Source organism: Pleurodeles waltl, chromosome 8, assembly GCF_031143425.1.
Source record: "Pleurodeles waltl isolate 20211129_DDA chromosome 8, aPleWal1.hap1.20221129, whole genome shotgun sequence".
NCBI lineage: Eukaryota > Metazoa > Chordata > Amphibia > Caudata > Salamandridae > Pleurodeles > Pleurodeles waltl.
In genome coordinates, this window is record NC_090447.1 from 1,259,689,092 (window position 1) to 1,259,710,169 (window position 21,078).

Sequence of the window (21,078 nt, forward strand, 5' to 3'; positions counted from 1 at the left end):
GTTTTCTTATCACACACTACCAAAAGCTTAAAGCATGATTCTAAGTTCTTCCAATCTTGCAAAAATATACAAAGATCCAAAGCCCGAAATTTAATGATTGTCAAAGCTCAAACACCTTAGTCACATTCAGAGACCAGGATTAAAAACAGTCTCTCCTGGTTCCACAATTTCCAATTGGCCACAAGATCACACTTAATGTGGGGATGGTTCTGACGGCAAGGCACAAACAATGCTGACTTTAAGGAAATGCAACTATGTTGGGTGCCTAGCCCAGGTTTTCATGAAGCATTTTTTATGACCATATTTTGTTTACGTTTTAAAGGTGTGGTTAAATGCCACATTACTTAGGCCTTCAATATGATCGTTGGCAATGTCCTGGCAGTGCATTCTGCTTGGCCGGTGGGCGGAAACAGCAGAATGTTTGTAATTCAGCCGGCAGGGTCTCAAGGGGGCTGGCGGTCTATAAAAAGACCGCCAGCATGAACACGGCGGAGTTTCCCGCCATGTTCATAATGAGCCCCTTAGTGCCATGCCTAAAGTCTACCCACCAGTCCACATTATAATGGTGGTAGTGCAGATGTCTGCCCACCCTACTAAATTGTCCACCTCGTTAGGACTCATGACATGTTTTTTTCCTGCCCTTACTACCAACATTCAGCATGATTTGAGCTCATAGCTGGCAGGTAAGCAGGGCACAAATACTAAAAAAGAAGTGGGGAGGGCTAACCAAGTTAGACACGTAAACAAGTGACATCATGGCGTGTGATATCACAGGTTGCGACATCGCGAGTGGCATCACAGCATGTGGCATTACAACCCATAACCTCACAGGAAGTGACATCACAAAAAGTGACATCAGATTTTAAGACCTTACACATATCAGGTCTATAAGGAGTACATCTGACCGAATTAAGGGCCAGATGTACGAAAGGATTTTACCCATTCTGTGTCTATGGGAAAAAGCTTTCGTACATATGGCCCTAACTGATTTAACAAATTAGATTTTGCATTGTGGTTGTACCAAAAAAGTGACAGACCATCAATGCAAAATCTGGGCCTCAATTTCAACATTTATTTTTTGAAACCTCTGCCATAAAGAAAGGGACACAAGGAGGAACTTGGCAAACAATATATTCTTCTTAATTTGCTGCAAAACTGCATTAAAAAAAAAACCTCATAGGGTTAAGATACTGGCTGCAGAGAGTTTAGTATGCCCTGTAAATCTCAGGGAATAATAATAATGGTAAAATAACTCTGGTGGTTAACACATTTTCTGGAGAGATGTGTGTCGTGTCTAGTCCCAGTTTTGAATCAAAGTACCATAGAGGGTTAATGTGTATTTAGTTACAAACATCATGACAGATATTTATAATATGTAGCTAGGTAAGTGGGCTACTGTTTTTAACATGGAGATCCTTTTGTTACTTAAACTTCATAAATTGTAATCCTTCTAATGTAGCACAGTGAGCTATAAAGGACATGTGACTCCTGCACCTAATAACCCTCACTTTCCTATGTAACACATCCTGTACATAGATTTACACTTATATGATTTATTGTCAATGTATGTGTACATGTGATGTAAAGCGCTCAAGACACCCTGCATTGGGCTAAGTAGCGCTATAAAAGAAATAAAGCACAATAGTGATATTTAAATTGTTATTTGTGTAAATATAGGAACAGACCAGCACATCTGACATTCTTACTGTGCATCCATATCTGAGATATACAGGAACTGATCAAAGTCTAAATCATGCCTCTCTTAAATACCTGTGAAGTGACAACAAGCAGTGTGCCTTTGTTTCCCCTCCATTGCATTTGCAGGTGGGTGTGAGGCTACTGATAGCTCCAGCAAGAACAAAAGGAGGCCTGATGGCCACTTAACTTCGCCCTTTGTTTTGGCCCCAGCATCAATTAAAAATAAGAAAGCCTCCACACGGTTGCCTCCACACCACTGCCATACATTGCTGCTCAGAAGGAAAGCAGACTACGTGCAGGTGCTGCTGAATTTGTTGCAGTGATTAAACATTACACCAAGAGGAGTTCAGCATATTACAGTGTGGCACAACTACTTGGCAGGGTGGGCGATGTCCACCTTGTGAAAATAGTGGGTGGACGCCATGTACTTAAGTGTACTCCCGAATTGTGCACTGAAAGGTAATAACACCAGTAGGAAACAGGGAGGCCTATTGTCTGGTTTGTAGGGCAGAACGTGATTACAGGCCAGGATCCTGTGTAAGTACTATAATTTACTACTGGTTTAGTAGCCCCTCATACATAGTTACCCTACTGCAGAATAACCAAATTACACTTGTCTCACTAGGGGCAGTGAGAGCAAGAAGAGAGGGCGGGTTAGTGTCAGAAGGAATTGCACTGAGATACAGTGTGATGGGGGTAATCACACTTGTTAACTTAATATCTGGCCAGAGCTGTACTTTAATAGCAATGGTGTCTGAATGCTCTTTGGATTAATAATGGGATATGCATTCGGACAACTATCACATATTTAAATCCCAGTCGTTAACTCAGCATTTCTTTCTTCGTATGTCAATAAAACGAGTACCATTAAGTTATATATCACCATAAACACTAATTATTTACTACTAAGTAATTCTACAAGGTGAATGTGCACTTTATAAATGCACAATTATGTTAGAGACTAGGGGCTTGATTTAGAGACCAGAATGAGATGAAAACTCAAAATGTACTTCTACTTATAGTCATCTCCCCACCAAAACAATCTGATACCTCCTTGCACAAAGTGACCTGTGAAGTAATAATGGAAAGTTGGCCACTTGGTAACTTTCCCATGTCCACTACACAGCCCAAATCCATTACACATTTAGCTTGGATGCCCATTTAGAATTTATATTATTCAAGTGATTAGTGTAGCTAAAGTAGCTAGATCCTTGCTAATTCTTCCAGTCTGTGTAATCATCTTTTTTCATAATTTGCAACCTTCGTGCAACTCTCATGGGAGCACTCCTAGAAAATATCCACTCACCCTCTGAAAAGGAAATCTTTGTAGTATTTGCTATGTTTTGAAATGAAATGTATGTCTATTCCAGGGGTGAACGGAATACAAAATACTTATCAGCAATGAAAAAACATTTCTGTTATTAGACTTACAGGAATTCAGCTGACAGAGAGCCCATAAGTTTCTTCTACAAACTCTGTAATGTCTCTCACGCCAGACACATAAACAGGCAGTGCGGTGAGGATGCAAGGCTGTTTATTTCCAAAAATACTAGCCTCATGAGTTCTATGAAACTAGTTTCACAGTACCTTGGGAAGAGCACTAACGACCCCTTCTGCTTTTATATAATTGTTTTCAAGTACTATTCACATGTAATGGTGTTTTAAATAATAGTTACCTCCAGATATGCTCAGGGATAATAACTTTATAATCAGTGAACAACAAAAATGCATTGTATGGTTTCAAATCTCGCTAAAACTGCAGCATTTTTCCCAACACTTATCAAAGATAAAAAAACACAACCACCAAACGTCTACCTTTGTTTTATTCAATGGTTAATTTGTAAATTAAAACGTGCCAGTGCTCAAAACTCTCCTCTGAAACAGGCGGTTGCTGCATTTGAATGTGCAAGCACAGAATACGAAGGTAGCGTAATCCTAAAGCCACCGCGGGCCTCTTTAATCCATGTACAGCCACTCCCTGCCCCTTCAGCTCACTCTTGAAGCTTTTTAATTTCTCTCTTTGTGACGTTTTTCTATCTTGCTTTCCTCCGTCTTTCCCATATATGTCTTGTGCTTGCAGTACTTGCCTTATGCAGAAAAATAAGTGCCGGCCTGCAAAAATAAGTGCTGGTGCCACCATCTGCCACCACCGGCTCAAATTAAGCGCTAGTTTTATGTTACTTGGGGCCATGACCCCCTAAACATATACTTCTAGCTAGGGCCCTGACCCAGTCTATTGCCTGCAGTTGAATCACAATATGATCAGACATCGCTCAAAAACAGAATAGTAGAATTTTAAAGATGTGAGAAATATAAAGGCTCTGTTCCTAGATATAGAAACTGATTTGAGGTAAAATGAGGTGGAGACTAGCTTTTGGGAAAATCATGGGCCTGCTTAATGGGGCAGATTGTCGGCCAATGTTGAAGTTTATTATCTTGCTGCCCAATTGCACTGCCTTCAACCCTGAGGGGGCAGAGATAAAAGCTTGCTTAGGGCAGTAGTGTACACAAACCAATATGAAGGAACGCGTTATTGACCAAATCTCATAATAGTACAACAGACCAACCATATTGACCAAATCCCATCTGAGATCATTAAAAATGGCCAAGCGATGCTGACAATGGTTCCTGAAGTAGCAATAAATGACCACTGCATATGCAATAGAGATTCCTCTTTAGTACCACCTCCACCCCCCCCACCCCAAATTTGAAGAGGTGTCAAAATCATATGATAAACTGTTGTGGAAAGAAACAGGGATTGACTTCCAGGGTTGGCGACTGTATTTAAATGGGTCAGGTCACACTTACAAAACACTTAGAGAAGAGTGTGGGTATAATGCACCAACAATGCTGGCTATATCACTTGGGTGATTAAAATACTAACCACCAAGAATGGGGGCCCTATCAACAATGTTGACATATGGTTCAGGTAGGCATGCGGTGACTATACTTCACAATGCATTGCTGCCTGAATTCCATGCTAATATAAGTATGGCAAAACTAAGGTGGGAATGAGAACGTTTGCCAAGAACGAACAAACAAAGAAGGAATGGTTGACCATACCAAATACTAAAATACACAAAGTAACAAGGGGCCAAAGAATTTACTCCGTTCAATTACCTGTATCAAATATACCTGGCCAATATGAGAATAGCTGGATTTAACTGGATTTCCTCTTTCTTTATCTGGCAAGTGTACATTAACCCTTTTTTTTAAATCTATCTCCCCTGGAACTGGTGGTCAGTTTCGCATTAATAGAGCTACTGCCCTCCTTTGTTATGGGTTACTCCAATTTCATGGTTGTTAGACATCTTAATCTCCATTTTGATGAGACTTCAGATGGGACAGTGACATCACTAGTCACAGACTTAGAAGCTTTCAACGTATTCAATTGGTAAGATCCCCCATGCATAGACTGAGCCACATCTTGGGCCTGGTCTTCGCAAATTCAATAATCCTCTCAGTGGACAGCCTCTTGCCTCTGATATGGTCTGGCCACTTTGCCATCCCTTTTCAGGTCTGTGTTGTTAATTCTACACCTGCCCCTGCTCTTGGGCAGGTGGTAAGGTCTAGGAAATGGGCAAAAGTAACTTCGGCTAACTTTTCTCAGGCTCTGACCCAGCATCGCCCAAGCCTTGATAAATGTGTTGACACAGCTAATGCTCAGGTATTAGATTGAATAACAGACACGCTTCATCAAATTGCACCTAGGATTGATCACACTGTCAAGTGCTCCATACCTTCGGCTGAATGGTTTGACAATGAATTATTAGCCTTCGAAAAGAGCTGTAAGCCTCTTAAGCATATCTGGAGCAGGAAATTTCTTCCCACTGATAAGGCTAACTACCAGCTGGCCCTGAAGAGTTACCTGAAATTTATTAAGGCGACTCGTCGTACTGTTTATGCTAACAAAATTGGGGCAGAGCAAAACTCCATACGAGAATTTTTTTCAGTTGAAAAATCCCTGTCCTCGTTAGCTTGTGTTTCAGCAACCGTGCCACCTTCAGAGGAATGCTGTATTGCAATAGCTCAGTTTTTCACTGACAAGGTTGCATCCATCTACTCCATCTTCCCTCACACAGCCAGGCCTGTGCCATGCTGTAGTCTGTGGTTTGAACTTCTATCTGATGATGCTGGACTATGATGTTTCAAGGCTATTGGCGCTAAAGGAGATTCTTTCCCTGGTGGCAACAGTGAAGACTGGCTCTCCAGCTGACCCGTCAGCCCCGGAAATCCTGGAGCATGGCATGTCTGTCATATCACCTCTGTTATGTGACCTCTTGAATAGCTCTTTGGAGATGGGCAGGGTTCCCAGTCAGTGGAAGCATGCCATGGTTATGCCCCTCCTAAAGAAGCCTTGTTTGGACTCTTCTAAACTGGAAAACTTCAAGCCAGTTTCACTGCTCCAATTCAGATGAGATCCATGGTGGCTGAATCATGGGTAAATCAGCAATTGGCTGACCTTATTGAGACAAAAGATCTCCATAAAACACAGCCTGGCTTCTGCCCCTACTACAGTACTGAGTCAGCGTTACAGCTAACATCTGAGTCTATTAGTCAAATCACAGATGAGGCACTACAGCAGTGGCGCAGATGCTAGACATTAGTGCTGCTTTTGAGACCGTGTCCCATAATCTTCTGCTCAAGCAGCTCTGGAAGTGTGGGGTCAGGAACAAGGCTTTGCAATGGTTAGCTTTCTTCCCTCAGGATCGATCCTTCCAGGTATTGACAAAACCGTTTCAATCTCAAATCTTTCCTGTGCAGCAGGGGGAGCCTCAGGGCTCCTCTCTAAGCCCTACATTGGTCAATACTTACATGCGCTGCTCCCTGGCTCATATCATCAAGCATCACAACTTTTATATTATCTCGTACGCTGATACTCAATTGGTGATCACCCTGTCTCAGGAAGTTACTGACACCAATGCACGTCTACGGGCTTGCCTTATAGAGGTCGCCCAATGGATGGACATGAACTGCCTTAAATTAAGTGCTGGAAAACAGACTGTTGTTGGTGGTTGGAAACCAGCCTTCTATCTAGTCTCCTGATTGGTGGCCTGAAGTACCTGGCCCTTGGCCTTCTCCGAAACCAACAGTCAAGAAGCTTGGTATCTGGTTCAATGCAAAGCTGTCTTTTGATACCCAGATCACAACTCTAGCTGGCAAGTGCTTTGGGATTCTAAAAATTCCTAGCAAAATTCCCAGCTTTCTTCCTGAGGCGGCTAGGAAGACAGTCATCCATGCCTTGGTCAATTTGGGAGTGACATAAACACAGTGGCTCAGACATGGGTGCAAAATGTGTGCAGTCCAGCTGCTTCGGAACCTCACTAGGCGGTCGCCTATGGGTTCGGCTTTGTAACAACTGAATTGGCTGTCTCTTAAAAAATGACTTACTTTCAAAGCTATGTGTTTCTGTCACAGGATCCAGAGAAATAAAGGTTTTGCCACTTGCACCAGTTTCTGAAACCTAACGTCCCTGTGAGGAATTTAAGATCTGCACGTTTTTTTTTTTAGCAGCAGTGCCCAGGATCAAAAGGACACGGATTGGAGGCTGTTCTTTCAGCTTCCTAGTGGCAAATTGATGGAATTCCCTGCCCTTATCAATTAGACAGGAACCTTTGGAAATATTGTTCTGGAAAAAGTTAAAAACCAGACTCTTTTAGTCGGCTCATTAAGTAGGTGGCTCTTGGTTACAGGCTTTCCTTAGGTTACTGACTCACTCCCATCTAGCGCTGGGACACTCCGTCTGGAGTAGCCATGTGCTTTATAAATCATTATTATATCAGAATAATGCCTGAGTAGTTATATTCAGCAAGCAAATTTATTTTGCATTGTCTGGGACTGTATGGTGATCAAACAGTTTTGCAAGGAAATAATATCAGCTGTGTCTGGATAACTGGTAAAATACTAACTAGATCAATATCTCAAGTTATGACTATTAGGACAAATGTGTAGGCCAAACAAAACACAAAGCAGCCCTGTAAGTTCTTAGATCAGGTTATGGTGCTAACTAAAAGAAATATAGTCACTCTTTCAAAGGTCAGTACAGCACCAGGCATTAGTGTAGGGTTGCTGGACGTAAAAAAGCTGAAAGGTTGAAACTGCATCTATGGTCACACAGTAGAGATCACAGGGAAGGGTAGTAATGAATACTGAGAGGGATACCTTATTTACTGGCAATAAAAGCACAGTTAGACAACAGACCCATGTGACTTGCATTTGCAGCTTAAATTGTGGAATGTGCAACCAGGATATTAAATGACGTAAAGTGAATGAGTGACCAAGTTAGCTTACTTCCCACAAACTGACCTATACAACTAAGAGAGCAAATAATTATGGACTGTGAGAAACAAGTCAATATTCCAAACAAGTCTTATGTATTATTAATAGCAAATCTGTCCCACACTAAAAACTATAGGCCCTCATTATGACAGTTGCGGTAAAAAACGCCTACCGCCACGGCATCAGCCGCCAAAAGACCATCGCCGTGGCTACCAGTTGACCGCCTTATTATGACCGTAGCCGGAATTCCGCCAGAAGGATGGTGGAGTTCTGGCTACAGTCATGGCATCGGATGGCGGTAAGGTGGCGCTGCTGCAAGCAGTAGACCCCCACAGACCGTATCATGACCCATGATACGGCCTGGTGGTGTTCTGCTGGCGGACGTTGCTGCTGGCAGCAGCACTCCGTCCCGTCTCCTCCCCGAGGACCCCCTGCAAGCAAGTAAGTCAGGTGCTCTGGCAGGGGAGGGGTGTGGCGGTGTTGTGTGTGTGTGGGGGGGTGTATGTTTCTGTGTGCGTGCATGCGTGTGTGTGGTGTGTGGAATGTATGTGCATGAATGGATGTGAGTGTACATGTTTGTTGTGTTGTGTGGATGTGTGTGTGCATGTATGTATATCAGTGGGTGTGGATATGTGTCTGAATGGATGTATGCATGCTTGGGTGAATGTGGGTATGTGTGTGTGTATGCGTCTGTATGGTGGTGGGTGAAGGTGTGTGTGTATGTCGTAGGGGGGACTCGAGTGGGAGGGTGGGTGATGACTCTGGGGAGGCGGGTGGGTTGGGGGATACCCCTTTCAGCGCCAGGGAAGGAATTCCCTGGCACTGATAGTGCCTACCACCATGGTTTTCGTAGCTGTATGGAAGCCACAAAAACCATGGCGGTAGGCAGGGTCATAATCCCGTGGGTGGGACAGTGACAGACGCCTGGCTGGAGACTGAAGTCCCAAGCCTGGGGGCTGTTACCGCCCTGGCGGACGGAGTGGTACACTGGCGGTTTGGCTTGAGCCAAACCGCCAATGTCATATTTTGGAGAAGAGTACCGCCAGTCTGTTAGCAGTACTTTTCTCCAAAATACCACCATCCGCCGGGGTCATAATGAGGGCCAGTTATACTGTCCCGCACAACTCAATAACATGAGATGGTCTGAGGCAAGTCAATGTTTCTATTTCATATGAGTATAAAATTATCTCAATGTATGCTCATGCAATATTGGTGTGGCCTGTGGCAACCACCAAGATGTTCAGATGTGCTAGGGTTATGCATTATATATAACTTGAATAAAGAACAATTTAAAAGAGTGAAAAGCCCGTGACCTTGCACCTTTAGAGATGGAGGCACTAATGGCCTGATTACGACCTTGGTGAAGGGGATAACCCTGTCCCAAATGAGACGGATATCCCACCCGCTGTATTACAACTTCCATAGGACATAATGGAACTTGTAATACAGCATGCGGGATAACCGTCACTTTTGGGATGGAGTAATCCCCTCCTCTAAGGTCGTAATCAGGGCCTAAGTGTGGTATTCCCAACTGTTGTGTTATTTTTCCATTCCTCAGCAGACAATCAGGGTCACACTAGTTATGGGGAGGTAAGTTTGCTTACAGAAACTATTGATACTCACTGTATCGTAATTATCAGGTGCAAAATTACTGATGCAGGTTTATCACAATAGGTTTATAGGAATCCTATTTGGGCAGGAGGATATGCAAGCTAAACAAGTAACTACTGAAATAAATTTATGCCATTGGGGAAGATGAATATAATTACTTGAAAATACAACAGTTCTTTGCACGTCTTAGCAGTCATGGCAGATTGCTGACATTCATCGATTTGGGCGTTGTGCAGACAAATGCAAGGGGTGTTGCGTAGTTAATTTCTACTGCTAAAATACATGGCTAGCTAGACAGGATTACAGATTCTCTTTGGGTCTGAACACCATCTGGACAACAACATTTTTTGTTTGTGGAATTAATACAGTGCTTTCCAAGAAAGAATGTCTGATACTCATGGACTGCATGTATTAGTGAGATATTCATCAATTAAATTTTGCATTATGGACACACCTGACTTTCTGCAAGATTATTTATTTTTACATATCTAAACCAGTGATAATAATTTTCAAATAATTCTAACTGAAAATATTCATTTTAAGTTGTTGCACAGGAAAGTAACAATTTTAATTTTAAAAGCAACACAGACACATACACTGTCCAGCTTTTCATTTAATTGTTATGAGGATTAAAAAATATTGGCAAAACCAATATGTCTGATTTGCATATTGAGTCCTGATAAAAGTGTTTAAATTAATATGTTGCAGTGATAAAAACCAGAAAAAAATTACTCTATTTAAGAGGTATCTGTGAGATAGACTTTAATCTTTGGTAATTCATTGTACTTTTGATATGTAAAATTGTCACTCGTGAATTTCCTGAAAGGTGGAATAGTAAACTAAATAGGGTGTTTCAAAAATATCCCTCCTAGGACTCCTTCCCATTGGCAAATCGGTTCCCATCCGGTCTGTAGGCTGTAGCTCATCAGTAGTTAGCAACTGGAACCGCAGCCTCAAACCATTGGTGCATTCCTCTCCAACTCGGAAAGAAGATGGGAATGCCCCTTTTACCCCTCCTATATGCGATCCAGAAAGAAAAGCAAAAAACATTTTAATTTTCAGACTCATAATAGGGCTTTTGTATGTTAGGAAAATACATTTTTTTGTTGTTAAACCCTGTGATTTTGCATATCTCAGGATCTGTGACAGCTTTGGTCATATAGACCCCAGCTTCCTTATAGACAGTGGTTAGTTTCTATTATTCATTGCACATGGTGTGCACCAGCACTTGTGGACCGTGGCTTATATTTCATCATATACTTTGACCTAGAGCAACAGCGAGAAAAACAGAAAATGAATAAAGAAGAAAGAAGAGAAATATAGGAAAACAGTGACAAAGGGAGAAAACATGAATGGAGAAGAAACTGCAAGAATGGAATAAAACACAAGAAATGCAGGGTAGTGGTAGAAAGGACCATGGGCATGCATGTCATTTAGGGGGTCGCCAGAGGTCGCAGTTGCGACCCCTGATATGTTTTTTGCGACCTCTAGCATAAGAGGGGCCAGGCGTACAAAATTAGAAAGCATGCCCGGAGCATTCCAGGGGGAAAAATAGCTTAGCTGTGCAACTCTCTCATACGTACTCCAGTAATATATTATATTTGACGTGTGTTAGAACACTAACCAATGTGCAGAAAACAGTTTTATACTAAAAACAGAGCTCAGAGATGCTTGTACTAATTCTTGTTCCAGAATTTATGGTTGTCCCATCTACACTCTAAAAACGCATGCAAATAATGAAGTGGCAGGGTAACAGAACATCAGTGCAAATTTAAAGGACTAAAGTGCAGTGACACATATGCAAATTGGCAAAGGAACCATATTAAAATGCACCACACTGAAGAATAAACAATATCAAACTTACCAAAAGTTTATGAATGTATGCTCTGTAAAACAGAATGCAGAACCACAGAGCAAACTAACACATGTTTTCCAAAAGAGGTGCACAGTGAAGTATTTTGATGTACTGGCACAGCTGTCCTCATTTTAATTATGCTATTGTTTTATTTGCTTTAATAATATTTTGCTACTTTGATAACCTTACATTTTAGTTGGGAGAGCAATTCCAACGATGTGATTATGACCAAAGGTCATGTAGCACCACTTGCTCGGATTTCAGCAGGATCGACAGTCATATCATGACACATCCTGTGATGTCATTAGGGTCAAAGAGTATGTGATGTGATGTCACTTCCACTACCCCTGGCATTTTCGTGAATCGATGACCGTGGGCATGGGGTGAAATTAAGACTTGGCAGCTGCAGTGTTTGGCACCACACACCGGCATCTGGTGAGAAAAGCACTCGACCGTACACTTACTTATTTATACAAATTAAGAGCTCTTAATTAAACGTATCTCCTCTGCAATCATTCCTTGGGGTACATTTTACTTTTACAAAATGACATGACAAAACCAGTCACAGCTCGTGGGTGTTAAAAGGGGTGGGGCGGGTGACACGCGCAGGGGGGGGGGGGGGGAGCATGGTGGGTGGAAAAAATATGAATACCATTTAAAATAAATAAACTTATCTTTATGCCGTGCAGCGCTACGCTACGCTCCTCTGCTGGCTGGACGCAGGCACAGGCTCCCAGCCTGCCCTGCGGCCAGTCCTGACGATGCTCAGAGCACCACCAGGCAGACTGAGATCCTGAGAACCCACAGCCATGTATAATTGGACGGCCCGAGACGGCAGGCCAAACACACATGCGCTCTGAGGGGGAGTGCTTAGCACTCACCCTCAAACTCTTCACCCCCGTGGACTCGCCCACTTACAAGGAAACTATAACAAACACTGCTGCCGTTGCTGGCAGGGGTGACGCTCCTCTGCCCTCATGGAGGAGCCGCCCCTGGACAAAACATACAAATGCCTCACATAGCACCACTGCTCAAAAATACACATAATGCACCAATGCTTAAGACGCGTTGAGCAAACATGTGACGATTGTTGTAAGTCAGAAGATTAAACACAGCAGCGACACAATCTAACAGTGTCCGCCATAACATTTGCCAGTTCAAAGTTAATACTTTTCAGACTCAGAGGCAACTCTTTCTCGCAGTCATTTGCATATGTATTTTCATAGCACCTCTTTGTTGTACATTTTTACCCTGCAGCTAGAATTAAACCTCTTTCAACAAGACTTAAAAATGATCCAGAACAGCCCCTAGATAGGTTAACAGTTAAAGCGCACTAAAGAGAAAAAAGGTGTGGTCTTCCACTCCAGTATTAAGGGACAGGCTTTAATTGGTGCAGCAGGAAAAAACAGCACAGTGCTAAGAGGACTTTTATGAAATAGGGTCCTTCTACAGGCATTGAAAGAAGCCCATGTCAGTTCGGGTTGGATGAATTCTGTTGGAAGGTTTATTATTAGTAGATGCAGGTAGGTACCTTCAGCTTGCAATAAGGCCACAGTCACACCATAAGGTCCAGTCAAGGTCTCAAACTTAGCTGTGAGCAGACAGGGTTAGCCTAGGAGACAGGTGGGTAAAGCATTTAAAAACATCAATACATTAAATAAGTAATCCATACCACACAATAAAAATCCCACACCAATTTCTAAAATTTGGAAATATTTTTAGGATTAAAATGACACTAAAATGAAAAGAATCCAATATAGGGAACTGGAGAAATAAATGATTAAACATTAAATCACAAAATGTGCTTTCCAGTGCTTAAAAACAAATAGTGCCAGCTGGTGACATCTGGTCGTGCTTTACCGAGACTAAGTCAAAGTTTGAGGCCGACTCCAATGGAGCCCAAGTCAGATACACTGAGCAGGAAGCCTCTGTCAAAATGTTACCTACGGACTTAGGGCCTCATTACGACCTTGGCTGAAGGGATTACTCCATCACAAACCTGACAGATATCCCGTCCGTCACATTATACGTTCCATAGGATATAATGGAACTTCTAATATGGCGGGTGGAATATCCAACACGTTTGTGATGGAGTAATCCCTTCTGCCAAGGTTGTAATCAGGCCTTTAGTCTTTTTTTCAGAGCTTTTTCTCTTTACTTCGAGCCAGTCGATTCAGAAGGCCGAGTTTGGAATTGACAATGGCAGCTTGGTCCAGCGCGATGCGTCGGTCAACTCCTGGAGGTCTTGCTGATGCCAAAGAGCTCCAGAGCTTCAGCAGGGTAACCCTGAAATCCAGGACAGGTTGTGGTTTGAGGTCGCCGGCTTGACTCTTGACGACAGGTTGGTCCACTTATGTAGCTTTTTACCTAAAATTCTCCAAGTAGACTCAAACTTCTGGATCTTCTTACTGAAGGTCCTTTTGGAGGTTCAAAAGTGTCCACAACACCAATCCAAGGTTCCAGAGTCTCTGAGTGGCTTCTTGGAACTACAGTTCCCGCAGTGCATATGGCCAAATCCTTAAAAGTACAGTTAAATGTGGTCAACTGGGTTTCTCTTGCTTGATATGATGCATATGGAGCTCTTTTAACCTGTTGCTTTCAGGGAGTCACTCCTTCAACTTTCAAGGCAAGGCAAAGTCCTTTTTGGACTGAAGGCTAAAGTGTGCAGTAGGAGCTGTCCTTAAGAATGCAGTCCTCTCTTGTGTAGTCCAGGGGTCCAACAGGGCAGTCCTTCTTCTTCCTGTAGTTTCAAATCAGGGATCCGAGTTGCTGGGCAGCTTTCCCATATTTATCCATGCTTCTGTGGTGACAAGTAGAGGGGCACCCCTGACCAATGGGGCACAGGGTGCCACCCTCAAGTATGAACATTTCTTCCAAAGTGTGGCATATGTCTGTCCTAGAAAGCCCTTGTTTGCCAAAATCCAAAATCTCTCCTAGGGGTTAAGGTCTGGCTAACCAAATCTACAGGTGTGGCAAACTTTCTCTAACACTCAATCTAATTATTGGGGCTCCCATCTGGCTGTGGATGGAGGAAACGTTGGAGGTCTGGTTTCTATCCCAGATGTCTTTCCCTCCTTTGAAGACCATTTTGGCCACCCAGCCCCCTTCCTGCTCTGGCATCCGTTGATGCAGTTCTCCCCCCCACCTGATGGTTCCTTTGTCTCAGCCTAGGTCACTTCACACCTCATCAAGGTAGCCTAGCCAGCCTGTCTAAGGCTGGCCAATCAGGAGAGGGTGCCACAGGGCTAAGTTTAGGTATCTTTAGGGAAAGAGTTCTAAAACTATTTCCCTGTAATAGTTATCATAGATCTAATATTGGCATTTTATTGGATTTATCTTAACTATTAATTTGACACCACATATTATATTTTTAGCTCATTCCTATCGAAAGTAAGACTTAATAATTTTAAATAAAGCCTTCCCATGTTAGCCTATGGAGCTAATACACTACAATCGGGAAAACAAAATTGGCGGTGTTTCCCTCACCAGGGCTTATAACACATCTTTTATATTGTCCCTGCTTACAAGTACAGGGCCCCCTACACCCGGGGGTACCTAAGGGAGACCTTAGGGGTGACATATGTAAAAATAAGGTGGTTTAAGACTTTGGAAGTGTCGTTAATTCCAAAGTCTAATTTGCATATAATTTTAGTATAAAATTAGCCTACAAAGCAGGGCTGACTTTTAAAATGACAGCAGACCACACAGCAATGCACGCTTAAGTGCATTAACTCTGCTGGGCCTTGAAATCTACATACCGTACCATATACTAGGGACTTACAGGTAGGTTGTCAATACCAATTGTAAGTATACCTAAATACTATGTACTTTTAATCAGAGCACAGACCGTGACAGACCAACACCAGGAAACCTCAATGGTTCACAGACGCCCTCAAGGAATCCAAAAAAACCTGCCGTACCCTCGAGAAAACCTGGCGCAAAGACCACACCGTAGAAAACATGTTAGCCCTCAAAATCGCCACCCGCGAACACCATCAGCTGATCCGCGTCACCAAAAGAACATCCTTCAAAGACAGACTGGACAAGAACACTCTCAACAGCAAAGAACTCTTCAACATCGTCAGAGAGCTCTTCAACCCCAACACCAGCTCCAACTCCATCATGCCCTCACAAGAACTCTGCAACTCCCTCGCTACCTTCTTCCATCGAAAGATCACCGACCTACACGACAGCTTTGGTCCACAGACCCAGCCAACCACCACAGAACCCACAGCCCAGCCATCACCCTCAACGCCTGGACACACATCAGCGCGGAAGAGACCAAGACTACCATGAACACCATCCACTCCGGTGCCCCTTCGGACCCCTGCCCCCATTTCATCTTCAACAAAGCCGACGACATCATCGCCCCCCATCTCGAGACCATCATCAACAGCTCATTTGCTTCTGCCACCTTCCCCGAGAGCTGGAAACACGCGGAAGTCAACGCTCTCCTGAAGAAACCTACGGCGGACCCCAGCGACCTGAAGAACTTCCGCCCCATCTCGCTCCTCCCCTTCCCGGCCAAAGTCATCGAGAAGACCGTCAACAAGCAACTGACCAAATTCCTTGAAGACAACAACCTGCTCGACCCCTCCCAGTCCGGATTCCGAGCCAACCACAGCACGTAAACCGCCCTCATCGCAGTCACCGATGACATCAGAACCCTGATGGACAACGGAGAAACAGCCGTCCTCATCCTCCTCGACCTCTCGGCTGCCTTCGACACTGTCTGCCACCGCACCCCAATATCCCGCCTCCGCTCCACCGGCATCCAAGGACAGGCCCTGGACTGGATCGCCTCTATTCTCTCCAACCGCTCCCAAAGAGTCTACCTCCCGCCGTTCCGCTCGGATCCCACCGAGATCATCTGCGGCCTCCCACAGGGCTCCTCGCTCAGCCCGACTCTCTTCAATGTCTACATGAGCCCCCTCGCCGACATCGCACACAAACACATCAACATCATCTCCTACGCCGACGACACCCTGTTGATACTTTCCCTCACCAAGGACCCTACCACCGCCAAGACCAACCTGCAGGACGGAATGAAAGACGTCGCAGAATGGATGAAACTTAGCCGCCTGAAGCTGAACTCAGACAAAACGGAAGTCCTCATCCTCGGAAACACCCCGTCCGCCTGGGACAATTCTTGGTGGCCCACGGCCCTGGGCACCGCACCTTCCCCCTCAGACCACGCACGCAACCTCAGATTCATCCTGGACCCGCTTCTCACCATGACCAAAGAAGTCAACGCTGTCTCATCTTCCTGCTTCCTCACTCTCCGCATGCTCCGAAAGATCTTCCGCTGGATCCCCACCGACACCAGAAAAACAGTGACCCACGCCCTCGTCACAAGCTGCCTGGACTACGGAAACACCCTATACGCAGGAACCACCGCAAAACTCCAGAAACGTCTTCAGTGAATACAAAACGCCTCTGCACGCCTCATCCTCGACATACCCCGCCACAGCCACATCTCCGCCCACCTGAGACACCTGCACTGGCTACCCGTCAACAAAAGGATCACCTTCAGGCTCCTCATCCACGCACACAAAGCCCTCCACAACAAGGGACCCGAATACCTCAACCGTCGCCTCAGTTTCTACACGCCCACCCGCCAACTTCGCTCCACCAGCCTCGCACTCGCCGCCGTCCCTCGCATCCGCCGCACCATGGCAGGTGGGAAATCCTTCTCCTACCTGGCGGCCAAGACATGGAACTCTCTCCCTGCCACCCTCAGGACCACCCAGGACCACTTCGCCTTCCGGAGGCAGCTCAAGACCTGGCTCTTCGCTTTATTTTTTAGAATCTGTCAGGCCCTTGCCGCTATTTCATCATGTCACAAGTATGTGTCTTGACATCTTTGGCAGATAGTAAGTAGCATTTCCATTTTGTGTCATGTATACTTTGTGCTACCTAACATATTCCAGTTTAGCTGCCCTAAGGCAGAAAATATTCAAGTGGTTCCTGTTTCAAATATAGTGAACTGAGAAAACTCCTTCGAAATGTTTAGGCTTGTGTTCATACTTACATTTTTTCTTTTAGTATCGTATAGCAGATAGTTTGCACATGCTGGCCAAGGGGAAACATATTTTTATGCTCTTGATTATTATAAAAACGAACGAAAATGCATTAGCCCTAGTTTTATTCAAACTATGCTGCACAACAAAAAATGTACAACTTGTCCTTGTCAGTAAAATGTTTTAATTAAACAGGTAAACGCTGGTTAGTTGACACACATGATCATATTACTCCCCTTTTCATATTAGCCACTCAAAAATGATGACATATAACTGAATAAAGTGAGCCTCACCTAAAACACGTTTTGTAACTTGTCTAGTCCAGTGGTTCCCAACCTTTTGACTTCTGTGGATCCCCACTTTATCATTACTGGAACCCGGGGACCCCCACTGAATCATTATTGGAATCCGGGGACCCCCCCCCCATTAAGTTATTACTGAAAGCTGGGGACCTAATCTATTAATATTATTTAATTTTCTAAGCAGTCGCGGACCCCCTGAGGAGGCATCGCGGACCCCCAGGGGTCCCCGGACCACAGGTTGGGAACCACTGGTCTAGTGCAATGTTGCTTTCTAAAGGTCTAAACAATGTTGCTATCTTTCAGCTTATTAGTCACTTCACACACATTCATTCAGTCGAGCCAAAGCTGGTCATGTTTTTCTTACATGATCATGAAGGCTTTGGTGCAGCCATCATTGGATCTAGGTGAGAGCGTGGGTTGCTGTAATAGATGTACATTTTTTTAATGTTTAATGCATTTTTCCAAAAATTCAAAATGAAGAAATAATCAAACTGCAGAATTTAAATTTTAACAATGCAACATGTTGACATAGGACAATTACATTGTATGGATGAAAGAATACATAACATATAGAGAGTTAAACTTTTTTCCAGTTTCCTGTCATTCTATGGTTATATTTCTGTCCTGTACAGCAAGGTAAAGAAACAATAAAAAAACTTTGCCAAGCTAATGAAAAACAAAACAAATCAATGCTTCCCTCAAATATCATGAACAGAACAGTCCCCCGTTAACCCGTCTTCCTAACAAAAAGGTAGAAACCACTGATGCAATGCCCCTGTAGGAATTTGTGAGAAACCAGGACTTTTGCAGTGTCCCTCCAGTTTTGCCCCCATTTTGACTACTAGATACTGGTTTTCTGACTCTGATTGTGACTCGGCTGTGCTAACCAGACTGAAATACTACAACTCCCAAAATGCACTGATTTGTTCAAAGAAATCTCAGGGCAGGGCTGGTAATATGACAGAGTTACCTGATAACTGATAGCTCAATAACTCATCCCATCATTTAACATATCTCTGATGTGCCTTTAAGTAATTTAGTGGCTGGAGCTGTAGTTCTGGGACATGATTTTCACACCAATCTTAGCATCATTACTTGACTTTCCAAAGAGTTGAAGTCAATAAAACTTGTCGTCCAAATTAGACCATCTTTATGGAACATTCACACCACTTCGTTTATTCCTTTGTAAAGAGATAAACAAAATCAATGCCCCAAGTGAACTATTTTCGCACAAAAGCTCACTACCATTCAGCGCCTGTCGCTTGATGTTGATAACTGTCAGCAACCTATCCTTATAAATATAGCATTCCTGCATAAAAGTGCCGCTACTCTCTCTTTCAATTTAAAGGGGTGCACTAACACCAACTGAAACACTCTACTGGGGGGGACGTGGGGGGACAAGGCCAGTCTTCGGTCGCGGCGCACTCGCACGCGCTGCCCCCTTCCGGTGCCCACAGTCACCCACCTGCTGATGTAGCTGATGACCCGGTAGTGGTGACCCTCCATCCGGAAGCCTCCGTCCGAGAACAGGTTGTAGCCCCCGCCGCTGCTGTTGAAGCACATCAGGTCTTTGGGATCCTCCTCGGGCTGCAGCCGCAGGTAGTCAGGCTGCGTGGCGAGCAGCTGCTTTAGGGGCAGTAAGGCCATCTCGCAGTTGCAGGTGGTGAGCGTGCGCAACTCCCCGGAGCCGGCCGAGACGAAGCTTTGTAGCGGCGGCCTGGCCATCCTAGCCCAGTCGGCAGCCTGGCCTTGAACTGTAGTAGACATTCAGCAGTGCCGCAGAGCCGAGCGAAGGCGCGGCTGCACCGGGAACAGGGCTGGCAGCGACTCGGCGCACGTAGAAATATGAACACAAATTAAAGTGTCGTAGGTACCTCCTTGCTTTGCGGTGTCCTGCTCGCTATTCAGTTGGTTGCACGCGCTTAACGAAGTGATGTTTTTCGCAAGGAACTCGGATTGTAAAAGGATTAGTCATATACAAGCCGTCTCTCACCACTCCCAAGGAAGAAAAAAATAGGCAGTGTCATAATAGTTCTAGCTGTATGGAAAATGCAGGCATACTCGGCCCTTCCCTTCAGCCGCCGTTGGCTGGTAGGGAGTCAGATTTCACAGAGAAGGACCGGCCATGGCAGTTAGAGGAGGAAGTGTACGTGTTATCTCTCACCTGAAGGCTGCTCCTCTCTTTCCATGCCTTCTCCTTTTCCATGGGCAGTGTTAGCAGGTGGCGTTACCTAAACTAGCTTAACCCTACGCTTTGGGACACCAAGGAGATATTTTGGGTTAAAAATGCATTTTATCCAGACTTTGCGTTGTAAAGAGGCGCGTTTCATACAATAAAGTAAAATAATGCTGACAATCAGCAAATCAATATTTTTATGGAAAAAATGACTGTGCCAGTCGAAATTTTCTGTTGGCAGGCTTAGGGAGAGGGGTGGTATGTCATCTATGCGGGAAACCAACCACAAGTACGTTTATTATGTTAGATTAATTAAAGTGTTGTCGATTCAGAAATAGAAGACCTCTAGATTTCCCAGCACGATGGTATACTTTCTATGCAAATTAGAAAAACTAAAAGTTTGAAAACTACTCAAGCGATGATTAAGAAAGTTGTGAAAGTTTCCTCAAATTACTTGAGGGAATTTAACAGCACGACATAGTTCCAGTGTATTCCAATCTTCATGCAATATTTTAATGCTTCTGTGCCTTTTGTGATTCTATTAACAACGAGAATTTGTTTAATAAAAAATGTCTTTGACTTAACCCCTGCACAACAGCATAGGAAATAAAGTATTTTCTTTTTCGAAATTATGCAGTCTGCATCTTTGAGTCATAAAAGTTTACATTTTGTCGAGTGATTTGTGTACGGGCACAACGGCACAACATCGAAAGCACTGATAAGCAGCATCAGTTGAGAATTTATCGCTGACTTGAAAACCATTCTTGAAGGATCATTCTTTCAGATAGCGTCTAATTAAAGTTAATGGATCACATCTGATAAGTACCTAAAACGTGGGTTGTTAATATATTGACCCTAAAACATGTTTTGCATTTATTACTAGATGGCGGTATTTCACAAAGTTGTCTTTGCATACTATAGCCTGCCTAGGTAGGCTAAATTCCAATGCATTTTTGCTCTAAATTGGCTCACAGGTCAGTCAATCAAACTGCAGTTGTAAAGCGCAACACTGTCATCGCAAGGGGTATCTGGGCACTGTGTCTGTGTTGAAGAGCCAGGTCTTGAGTCTCTTACGGAAGTCTGCCAGCGAGGGGGCTTTATGGAGCGGGAGGCAGCAGCAGCCGCTACAAATCTCAA

General features: G+C 44.0%; 1 protein-coding gene across 1 annotated transcript in view; it reads right to left on the reverse strand.

Annotated features, from left to right (window-relative positions):
* MEDAG (mesenteric estrogen dependent adipogenesis) overlaps positions 1-19,962 on the reverse strand; it is a 128,309-nt gene extending 108,347 nt beyond the window's left edge. Inside the window, exon 1 of the mRNA XM_069202184.1 lies at positions 19,231-19,962. Coding sequence (XP_069058285.1) covers positions 19,231-19,532 — 302 coding nt within the window. The 5' untranslated portion in view covers positions 19,533-19,962. The remainder of the gene's footprint in view (positions 1-19,230) is intronic.
* Positions 19,963-21,078: the final 1,116 nt, after the last annotated feature.